This window comes from Phyllobates terribilis, unplaced genomic scaffold (genome assembly GCF_046119375.1).
Source record: "Phyllobates terribilis strain yellow unplaced genomic scaffold, ASM4611937v1 Scaffold_8__6_contigs__length_399053987, whole genome shotgun sequence".
Lineage (NCBI taxonomy): Eukaryota > Metazoa > Chordata > Amphibia > Anura > Dendrobatidae > Phyllobates > Phyllobates terribilis.
In genome coordinates, this window is record NW_027362768.1 from 117,192,783 (window position 1) to 117,205,223 (window position 12,441).

Genomic DNA, 12,441 nt, shown 5'->3' on the forward strand with positions numbered 1-12,441 from the left:
TGGGAATATATAGATACAACAGCCAAGAAGCAATGCAAATGAAAAAATGATGTATAGTCATGTTTAGTAGCGCCACACTCTACACCACCATAGACATGAAAGTGATCCCTACAGAAAGAAGACTTCTGGCACAGGTAGTCGATGTCTGTAATACAGAGTGTTATAAATCATTCAATGTTTGATTAATCAAGGATGAAGAAAAATCCCCTACTATAACAAAAGCAAAAGACCACAATCTGTCATTTAGGGTGAGGAACTTCACCTCGCTGATGATGTGCCACAACCTCAATAGTAGTGACAATGCAAGGGAGGTAAAACTGGCAATACCACAATATGTAATACCTGACATATCAGCAAGAAGGGAGCCCGATAAATCTTAGTAGACATACAAATAGAAATATAAATTGTCCGTGTCCGTTATACAAAGTGCTAATGTGCTAGAATGCCTATAATAAAAGAAATGGACCTAGTTTTACAATGATAGATACACAATGTCAATCCATAGCGAATGCAATAAATCTCAGCTTGTCACTTAGGGTAAAACCCCACATAGTTACCAGTTCACCAAGACCTCAACGCGTTTCCACATCTCTATTCATGGTTCATCAGGAGGTTTTCGGGAGATGACTTTTCAGAGAGTAGATAAACTGCTGTGGATTCAGATATACATGATGCCCGTTTCTCTCCGATCCCCTTCCCACTTGGTCCAAAAGGACCCTGGTACTTTTGTGGCATCTTGACTCTGTGTATATATATATATGAATCTTTTGTTCTGATAGTAGATGCTACTATTTAATATTTTTATTTGTGACCGGGAACATTGTTTTTTTAAGTAAGGCACCAATAAAGTTTTCCCCAAAAAAGATTCCCAGAGAAAAGTTAAGAAACATGCTCGCTTGGATAACAAGACTAGACTTACACGTAGGGAAGAGCGGACCATGTCTCGGGAATGGAGGACAAAAAAGAAAATCAGTGATAGATACAGGAGAACAGCAGCATATAGGCCAGGTAAAAAAAAAGTACATATTAATGGCAAGTGAGTAAGTGACACATCCTCTTTAAAAGATACAATAGAAATGCAAGTACTGTATGCAGTCTATACCAAAATGTTATTAGTCTCATATGCTTAAGCTAATAAATCTGGGCAGCTCTATACGACAAAGTCACAAAATATGTAAATCACACATTGGCCATCATAGTTATAAGATCTATCTATGTCAATGTAAAGCTGTTTATATTTCATATTTCTCTACGTCCTATAGCAAGTAAAAAGATCCATCATGACAACCTGTAAAAATGATTGCTTGCAGCTCTGTGTTACGTCCATGTTATCGTTAATGGGTTTTTAATGAAGATGACTTAATTCTGTCTGCAGAACTACTATGGAGCTGCCAGGACTATACTTTCTGATAACCCGCTTGGCTTGACATGTGGAATGGTATGTCCGACATCAGACCTTTGTGTAGGTGGATGCAATTTATATGCAACGGAAGAAGGTCCAATTAACATTGGAGGACTACAACAATTTGCTACTGAGGTATGTGCTTGATGTAGTGAAGGATCATTAACCTATGCAAATCTATCTATCTATCTATCTATCTATCTATCTATCTATCATCTATATATGTTGTATTTATAAAATACAGAGAAAGTGGAGGAGAGAATTACACATCTACATTGTTGAAACTTGGAAATCCAATCACATAACATGAAATATGATAAACGGCAAAATATGCATGATAAATTGATAATGTAAATTATAGCTGACATTTTAAACTTGTATATAATAATTAACCATCATCAAGCATTTTGTATTTTTTTTTTAAACCATGACCCTAGTTTTACCCATTCAGTCTGTTATGTTAATGTTCAAATAAGAGGTAAGATCAGATCTGGCAAAGTGACAGATAATGTACAAATGAATATTGCCAAAAATCACTCCATACATTCTAAATGATCAGAGACAGTAATGTTTAAAGTATCTATAAAGTTGAAATGTGCGTCAAAAGTCTCTTATGAACCTATAAGGACATAATGTATGAAAAAGTACTGTAAAAATAAAATAATAAAAATACAGTTATAAAGGACAAAAATAATTATAACAGAATAATACACAGCTAGAGTCACTCTCCTAAAAAATCAGTATTGTATATGTCATATTGAAATGACCATAAATGAGTAATCCACTTTAAGATTTTATTCTAGTATGACTTTGGTATAAAAATGTAAAATAGTAAAAATGGTTTAAAATAACGCCTTATAACTCCATTGTTTTTGAACATAAAGCGCCACTCATGTTTTTTTTTTATTTCAATACTTACTACAGGCAGCCGTCCTCTTAATATCTTGTGATCGCAACTCCTGATTGATCGAAAGTCAGAGTTGACAGTTACTAGCTCTCAATGTCAGTGTATAGAAGACTCATTCATAAACTTACATTGAAATGAAATGGCTTCCTGCCCACCCAGCAAACACTGGAGTGATATGGCAGGTCACAAGAAGCAGAAAAAGACCGGAGTGGTGCTGAGAACAGAAAAAAATTATGGCTGGTGAGTATTTTACTACAGGCAAGGATGATACATTAGTGATACCATCCTGAGGGTTAAAATAAAAAATAAAAAAAACAAAAGGGTGCTTTGATTTGGGAAATGACCTCACAACTCTATTTGACACTCAATGTCCAACCACAAAAAACAATACTAAGGTCTACGGAGCAATGGGTGGAAAATCTCCTGTAGAACGTTTGTCACTGCTCCCCAAACCATCTGGATGTAGCAGAGTTGGGGATCGTCATGGCACATCAGCATTAAGGATTATCGTCAGAAAGGGGAGGATTAATTTCAATTTTTATTTTTATTTTTTGGTTAATAAATGGGTAAAAGAGGGTTATTGTGTGGCAGTGTTATGTCAATAAATGATTTATCTCTGTGTGTCTTTATTACTTTTGACTATGGGGTTAGTAATGAGGGTGTCTGATAGACACAATTCCATTGCTAACCCCTGTGTTTGATGTCAGTGGACATAAAACAGCTGACATCAACCCTAAAACTATTACCCCACTTGCCAATGCACCAGGGCAAGTTGGAAGAGCCGAAGCTAAATGCCAAAATTGCCGCATGTAATGGATGTGCCATTTCTGGGGAGGCTAAGTGCTGGTGTTCTTAGTCTGGGAGGGAGAGGGACAATATTCATGGCCCCTTCCCAGCCTATTAATATCAGCTGTCTGTTTAGCCTTTGTTGGTTAGTAAATATAGGGCGGACATTTGTTTTGGGTCCCTCTTTTTACCAACTAGCAAAAGCTAAGCAAACTGCTGTGAGCTGTTATTAATAGGCTGGGAACCTTTAGGGCTATTAGCTTAATATTCTGGGAAGGGGCCATCAGCTTTTTGTCAGGTGGTTAGGAAAAATAGGGGGGACCCCATGCCATTTTTTAAATGATTATTTAATACGTGCGATACACAGTTGGCCGTTGCTGGCTATAACTGTCATTAGTGTCGTCTGGGCTCGCTAATCGCAGGGAGACCAGGTGACGATGGTGGGACTTGTAGTTAACGTTATTCCAAGGTGGCATGTGCTTACGACAACTGTCATCAGTGTCGCCTGGTATTGCTGATTGCAGGGAGACTAGGCGACTATGATGAGCATTGGATTCAGCCTGGGAACAGAGCTAACTAAAACTTTTCACAGACACCAGAGCATGCCGTAACCAGTGGGCTGGCACCTATTGTCTAGTTAGCAAGCTTGCGCTGCCTCAATTAGTTTATTTCATATATTATTATAATTATATAATTGAAATTATACAGTCATGGCCAAAAGTATTGAGAATGAGACAAATAGTAATTTTACAAAGTTTACTGCTTCATTTTTTGTAATGGCAATTTGCATATACTCCTGAATGTCAAAGAGTGATCAGCTTAACAGCAATTACTGTACTTACAAAGTCAATATTTGCCCAGAAAAAGAACTTTTACCCCCCAAAACACATTTCAACATCATTGCAGTCCTGCCTTAAAAGGAGCAGCTAACATCGTTTTAGTGATTGATCCATTAACACAGGTGTGGGTGTTGATGAAGACAGGGCTGGCGATCAATCAGTCATGATTAAGTAAGAATGACATCACTGGACACTTTAAAAGGAGGCTGGTTCTTGGTATCATTGTTTCTCTTCAGTTAACCATGGTTATCTCTAAAGAAACACGTGCAGCCATCATTGCACTGCACAAAAATGGCCTAACAGGGAAGAGTATCGCAGCTACAAAGATTGCACCTCAGTCAACAATCTATCGCATCATCAAGAACTTCAAGGAGAGAACTTCCATTGCTGTCAAAAAGGCTCCAGGGCGCCCAAGAAAGACCAGCAAGCGCCAGGACCATATCTTAAAACTGTTTCAGCTGCGGGATCGGACTACCAGCAGTGCCGAGCTTGCTCTGGAATGGCAGCAGGCTGGTGTGAGTGCTTCTGCACGCACTGTGAGGCGGAGACTCTTTGAGCAAGGGCTGGTTTCAAGGAGGGCAGCAAAGAAGCCACTTCTCTCCAGAAAAAACATCAGGGACCGACTGATATTCTGCAAAAGGTACAGGGAGTGGACTGCTGAGGACTGGGGCAAAGTCATTTTCTCTGATGAATCCCCTTTTCGATTGTTTGGGACATCTGGAAAACAGCTTATTCGGAGAAGAAGAGGTGAGCGCTACCACCAGTCTTGTCTCATGCCAACTGTAAAGCATCCTGAAACCATTCATTTGTGGGGTTGCTTCTCAGCCAAGGGAATCGGCTCACTCACAGTCTTGCCTAAAAACACAGCCATGAATAAAGAATGGTACCAGAATGTCCTCCAAGAGCAACTTCTCCCAACCGTCCAAGAGCAGTTTGGCACCCAAAAATGCCTTTTCCAGCATGATGGAGCACCTTGCCATAAAGCAAAGGTGATAACAAAATGGCTCATGGAACAAAACATAGAGATTTTGGGTCCATGGCCTGGAAACTCCCCAGATCTTAATCCCATTGAGAACTTGTGGTCAATCATCAAGAGACGGGTGGACAAAAAAAAACCAACAAATTCTGGCAAAATGCAAGCATTGATTATGCAAGAATGGACTGCTATCACTCAGGATTTGGTCCAAAAGTTGATTGAGAGCATGCCAGGGAGAATTACAGAGGTCTTGAAGAAGGGGCAACACTGAAAATATTGACTTGCTGCATTAACTCATTCTAACTGTCAATATAACCTATTGGTACTCATAATATGATTGCAATTATATTTCTGCATGTGATATAAACATCAGACAAACACTTATAAAAACCAGAGGCCAGCAGATCATGTGAAAATATAATTTTGGTGTCATTCTCAAAACTTTTGGCCATGACTGTACAGTACAGACCAAAAGTTTGGACACACCTTCTCATTTAAAGATTTTTCTGTATTTTCATGACTATAAAAATTGAACATTCACACTGAAGGCATCAAAACTATGAATTAACACATGTGGAATTATATACTTAACAAAAAAGTATGAAACAACTGAAAATATGTCTTATATTCTAGGTTCTTCAAAGTAGCCACCTTTTGCTTTGATGACTGCTTTGCACACTCTTGGCATTCTCTTTATGAGCTTCAAGAGGTAGTCATCGGAAATGGTTTTCACTTCACAGGTGTGCCCTGTCAGGTTTAATAAGTGGGATTTCTTGCCTTATAAATGGGGTTGGGACCATCAGTTGAGTTGTGCAGAAGTCTGGTGGATACACAGCTGATAGTCCTACTGAATAGACTGTTAGAATTTGTATTATGGCAAGAAAAAAGCAGCTAAGTAAAGAAAAATGAGTGGCCATCATTACTTTAAGAAATGAAGGTCAGTCAGTCCGAAAAATTGGTCAAACTTTGAAAGTGTCCCCAAGTGCAGTTGCAAAAGCCATCAAGCGCTACAAATAAACTGGCTCACATGAGGTCCACATGAGGACCGCCCCAGGAAAGGAAGACCAAGAGTCACCTCTGCTTCTGAGGATAAGTTTATCCAAGTCACCAGCCTCAGGAATTGCAGGTTAGCAGCAGCTCAGATTAGAGACCAGGTCAATGCCGCACAGAGTTCTAGCAGCAGACACATCTCTTCAACAACTGTTAAGAGGAGACTTTGTGCAGCAGGCCTTCATGGTAAAATAGCTGCTAGGAAACCACTGCTAAGGACAGGCAACAAGCAGAAGAGACTTGTTTTGGCTAAAGAACACAAGGAATGGACATTAGACCAATGGAAATCTGTTCTTTGGTCTGAAGAGTCCAAATTTGTAATCTTTGGTTCCAACCACCCTGTCTTTGTGCGACGCAGAAAAGATGAACGGATGGACTCTACATGCCTGGTTCCCATCGTGAAGCATGGAGGAGGAGGTGTGATGGTTTTGGGGGTGTTTTGCTGGTGACACTGTTGGGGATTTATTCAAAATTACCACTACTACCACAGCATCTATTCCATCCGGTTTGTGTTTAATTGGACCATCATTTATTTTTCAACAGGACAATGACCCCAAACACACCTCCAGGCTGTGTAAGGGCTATTTTACCAAGAAGGAGAGTGATGGGGTGCTATGCCAGATGACCTGGCCTTCACAGTCACCAGACCTGAACCCATTCGAGATGCTTTGGGGTGAGCTGGACCGCAGAGTGAAGGCAAAAGGGCCAACAAGTGCTAAGCATCTCTGGGAACTCCTTCAAGGTTGTTGGAAGACCATTTCCGGTGACTACCTCTTGAAGCTCATCAAGAGAATGCCAAGAGTGTGATGAAAATTCAGAAAAATTTTTAAATAAGAATGTGTGTCCAAACTTTTGGTCTGTACTGTATATATATATATATATACACATATATACATATATATATATATATATATATATATATTTATATACACTGCTCAAAAAAATAATGGGAACACTTAAACAACAGAATATAACTCCAAGTGAATCAAACTTCTGTGAAATCAAACTGTCCACTTAGGAAGCAACACTGATTGACAATCAATTTCACATGCTTTTGTGCAAATGGAATAGACAATAGATGGAAATTATTGGCAATTATCAAGACCCACTCAATAAAGGAGTGTTTCTGCAGGTGGGGACCACAGACCACATCTCAGTACCAATGCTTTCTGACTGATGTTTTGGTCACTTTTGAATGTTGGTTGTACTTTCACACTCGTGGTAGCATGAGACGGACTCTACAACCCACAGAAGTTGCTCAGGTAGTGCAGCTCATCCAGGATGGCACATCAATACGAACTGTGGAAAGAAAGTTTGCTGTGTTTGTCCGTGTAGTTTCCAGAGGCTGGAGGCGCTACCAGGAGACAGGCCAGTACATCAGGAGACATGGAGGGGGCTGTGGGAGGGCAACAACCTAGCAGCAGGACCACTACCTCTGCCTTTGTGCAAGGAGGAACTGGAGGAGCACTGCCAGAGCCCTGCAAAATGACCTCCAGCATGCCACAAATGTGCATGTGTCTGCACAAACGGTTAGAAGCCGACTCCATGAGGGTGGTATGAGGGCCCGATGTCCACAGATGGGGGTTGTGCTCACAGCCCAACACCATGCAGGATGCTTGGCATTTGCCACAGAACACCAGGATTGGCAAAGTCGCCACTGGCGCCCTATGCTCTTCATAAATGAAAGCAGGTTCACACTGAGCACATGTGACAGACGTGACAGAGCCTGGAGACGCCGTGGAGAGCGATCTGCTGCCTGCAACATCCTTCTGCATGACCGGTTTGGCAGTGGGTCAGTAATGGTGTGGGGTGGAATTTCTTTGGAGGGCTGCACATCCCTCCATGTGCTCGCCAGAGGTAGCTTAACTGCCATTAGGTACCGAGATGAGATCCTCAGACCCCATGTGAGACCATATGCTGGTGTGGTTGGCCCTGGTTTCCTCCTAATGCAGGACAATGCCAGACCTCATGTGGCTGGAGTGTGTCAGCAGTTCCTGCAAGATGAAGGCATTGAAGCTGTGGACTGGCCCACCCATTCCCCAGACCTGAATCCGATTGAGCACATCTGGGACATCATGTCTCGCTCCATCCACCAACGTCACGCTGCACCACAGACTGTCCAGGAGTTGGCGGATGCTTTAGTCCAGGTCTGGGAGGTTATCCCACAGGAGACCATCCGCAACCTCATTAGGAGCATGCATAGGCATTGTAGGGAGGTCATACAGGCACGTGGAAGCCACACACAATACTGAGCCTCATTTTGACTTGTTTTAAGGACATTACATCAAAGTTGGATCAGTCTGTAGTGTGTTTTTCCACTTTTATTTTGAGGGTGACTCCAAATCCAGGCCTCCAATGGTTAATAAGTTTGATTTCCATTGATGATTTTTGTGTGATTTTGTTGTCAGCACATTCAACTTTGTACAGAACAAAGTATTCAATAAGAATATTTCATTAATTCAGATCTAGGATGTGTTATTTGAGTGTTCCCTTTATTTTTTTGTGCAGTGTATATACACTAGCGTTCAAAAGTTTGGGATAATTTAGAAATTTCATTATTTTTGAAAGAAAATCACATTTTTTTTCAATGAAGCTAACATTAAATGAATCAGAAATACACTCTATACATTGTTAATGTGGTAAATGACTGTTCTAGCTGCAAATGTCTTGCTTTTATTGCAATATCTACATCGGTGTATAGAGGCCTATTTACAACAACCACCACTACTCCAGTGCTTTAATGGTACATTGTGTTTGCTAACTGTGTAAGGAGGCTAGTGGATGTTTAGAAAACCCTTGCACAAGTATGTTAGCCCAGCTGAATGCAGTTTGGCTGATTTGAGAAGCTATAAAATTGACCTTCATTTGAGCTAGTTGAGAATTTGGAGCACTACATTTGTTTGTTCTATGAAACTCTCAAAATGGCCAGAAAAAGAGAACTTTCATGTGAAACTCGACAGTCTATTCTTGTTCTTAGAAATGAAGGCTATTCCATGCGAGAGATTGCCAAGAAACTGAAGATTTCTTACAACAGTGTGCACTACTCCCTTCAGAGGAGAGCACAAACAGGCTCTAACTAGAGTAGAAAGAGAAGTGGGAGGCCCAGCTGCACAACTGAGCAACAAGACAAGTGCATTAGAGTCTTTAGTTTGAGAAATCGATGCCTCACAGCTCCTCAACTGGCAGCTTCATTAAATAGTACACGCAAAACGCCAGTGTCAACGTCTACAATGAAGAGGCGACTCAAGGATGCTGGCCTTCAGGGCAAATTGGCAAAGAAAAAGCCATATCTGAGACTGGCTAATAAAAGTAAAAGATTAATATGGGCAAAAGAACACAGACATTGGACAGGAAGATTGGAAAAAAGTTTTATGGACAGACAAATGAAAGTTTGAGGTGTTTGGATCACACAGAAGAGCATTTGTGAGACACAGAACAACTGAAAAGATGCTGGAAGAGTGCCTGATGCCATCTGTCAAGCATGGTGGAGGTAATGTGATGGTCTGGGGTTGCTTTGGTGCTGGTAAAGTGGGAGATTTGCACAAGGTAAATGGGACTTTGAATAAGGAAGGTTATCACTCCCATTTTTCAACGCCATACCATACCCTGTGTACAGCACTTGATTGGAGCCGATTTCATCCTACAACAGGACAATGACCCAAAGCACACCTCCAAATTATGCATGAACTATTTAGGGAAGAAGCAGACAGCTGGTATTCAATCTGTAATGGAGTGGCCAGCGCAGTCGCCAGATCTCAACCCCATTGAGCTGTTGTGGTAGCAGCTTGACAGTATGGTGCGCAAAAAGTGGCCATCAAGCCAATCCAACTTGTGGGAGGGGCTTCAGGAAGCATGGGGTGAAATTTCTCAAGATTACCTCAGCAAATTAACAGCTAGAATGCCAAAGGTCTGCAATGCTGGAATTGCTACAAAGGGAGCATTCTTTGACGAAAACAAAGATTGAAGGAGAAAATTATACTTTCTAATAAAAATCATTATTTCTAACCTTGTCAATGTCTGGACTATATTTTCTAATCATTTTGCAACTCATTTGATAAATAAAAGTATGAGTTTTCATGGAAAACACAAAATTGTCTGGGTGACCCCAAACTTTTGAACGGTAATGTGTGTATACAGTACAGACCAAAAGTTTGGACACACCTTCTTATTTAAAGATTTTTATGTATTTTCATGATTATGAAAATTGTACATTCACACTGAAGGCATCAAAACTATGAATTAACACATGTGGAATTATATACTTAACAAAAAAGTGAAACAACTGAAAATATGGCTTATATTCTAGGTTCTTCAAAGTAGCCACCTTTTGCTTTGATAACTGCTTTGTACACTCTTGGCATTCTCTTGATGAGCTTCAAGAGGTAGTCACCGGAAATGGTTTTCACTTCACAGGTGTGCCCTGTCAGGTTTAATAAGTGTGATTTCTTGCCTTATAAATGGGGTTGGGACCATCAGTTGTGTTGTGCAGAAGTCTGGTGGATACACAGCTGATAGTCCTACTGAATAGACTGTTAGAATTTGTATTATGGCAAGAAAAAAGCAGCTAAGTAAAGAAAAATGAGTGGCCATCATTACTTTAAGAAATGAAGGTCAGTCAGTCCAAAAAATTGGGCAAACTTTGAAAGTGTCCCCAAGTGCAGTTGCAAAAACCATCAAGCACTACAAAGAAACTGGTTCACATGAGAACTGCCCCAGGAAAGGAAGACCAAGAGTCACCTCTGCTTCTGAGGATAAGTTTATCCGAGTCACCAGCCTCAGAAATTGCAGGTTAACAGCAGCTCAGATTAAAGACCAGGTCAATGCCACACAGAGTTCTAGCAGCAGACACATCTCTACAACAACTGTTAAGAGGAGACTTTGTGCAGCAGGCCTTCATGGTAAAATAGCTGCTAGGAAACCACTGCTAAGGACAGGCAACAAGCAGAAGAGACTTGTTTGGGCTAAAGAACACAAGGAATGAACATTAGACCAGTGGAAATCTGTGCTTTGGTCTGATGAGTCCAAATTTGAGATCTTTTTTTCCAACCACCGTGTCTTTGTGCGACGCAGAAAAGGTGAACGGATGGATTCTACATGCCTGGTTCCCACCGTGAAGCATGGAGGAGGAGGTGTGATGGTGGGGTGCTTTGCTGGTGACACTGTTGGGAATTTATTCAAAATTGAAGGCATACTGAACCAGCATGGCTACCACAGCATCTTGCAGCGGCATGCTATTCCATCCAGTTTGCGTTTAGTTGGATAATCATTCATTTTTCAACAGGACAATGACCCCAAACACACCTCCAGGCTATGCAAGGGCTATTTGACCAAGAGTGAGAGTTGTGGGGTGCTACGCCAGATGACCTGGCCTCCACAGTCACCAGACCTGAACCCAATCGAGATGGTTTGGGGTGAGCTAGAAAGCAGAGTGAAGGCAAAAGGGTCAAAAAGTGCTAAGCATCTCTGGGAACTCCTTCAAGATTGTTGGCAGACCATTTCTGTTGACTACCTCTTGAAGCTCATCAACAGAATGCCAAGAGTGTGCAAAGCAGTCATCAAAGCAAAAGGTGGCTACTTTGAAGAACCTAGAATATAAGACATATTTTTCAGTTGTTTCACACTTTTTTATTAAGTATATAATTCCACATGTGTTAATTCGTAGTTCTGATGCCTTCAGTGTGAATATGCAATTTTCATAGTCATGAAAATACAGAAAAATCTTAAAATGAGAAGGTGTGTCCAAACTTTTGGTCTGTACTGTATATATATATACACATGTATATAATTTGTCTAGCAACCTATGTTTAAAACAAAAAAAATAGAAATCTTGCAATTCTCACACCGGCCTCTGGGGCATTTGGCATTTTTAAACTCTAATTTCCTATTGTCTCCAACAAAAATATTTATATGTATGTAATAAAAATACAATTAACATCTGTTTTATTTAATAAGTCATTTTCTGATGATAAGCTTCCCTTTAAAGCTGCAACAACTATACCATAACCAAAGTACTCTCTTACATGATCTGTCTCTTTAATTTACATTTTATTGTTTGCCTTCCTTATGTCTGTTTTCAACATTGTGATTTTATTTGTAGACCTCTGCATGGGGACTAATCTTCAATATACCTGCGAGGTCGGTTTCACATGTCTAACATTGATGGTCCAAGTACCTCATTGTCTTGACTGGCTGCGATCTCCTGAGCTGAACTCAACAGCCATGAATGAAACCATAAATTCTGAAATTCAATTATTGCAATAAAACCTTATAAAACAAAATATAAAACCATCACAAAAAGTTGCAATCACGAAACCTCCATGTGTTAAAAATCTCTCTGCTAAGTTTGATCTTTAAAGGTGGGAAATACCAGAGTACTGAAATGGCTGAAAACAAAAGATGAATGTTGAATTTATAATATGCTGTGTATATAATGCCTGCACATAATTAAAAGGGTAATGATTTCATATAGGAATATATCAAA

The 12,441-nt window shown here is 40.3% G+C and overlaps 1 protein-coding gene across 1 annotated transcript in view; it reads left to right on the plus strand.

The window, feature by feature from the left end:
* The window catches only part of DPYD (dihydropyrimidine dehydrogenase), a 2,479,659-nt gene that overhangs the window by 851,674 nt on the left and 1,615,544 nt on the right, over positions 1–12,441 (plus strand). The window contains exon 5 of the mRNA XM_073643235.1: positions 1,376–1,537. Coding sequence (XP_073499336.1) covers positions 1,376–1,537 — 162 coding nt within the window. The remainder of the gene's footprint in view (positions 1–1,375; positions 1,538–12,441) is intronic.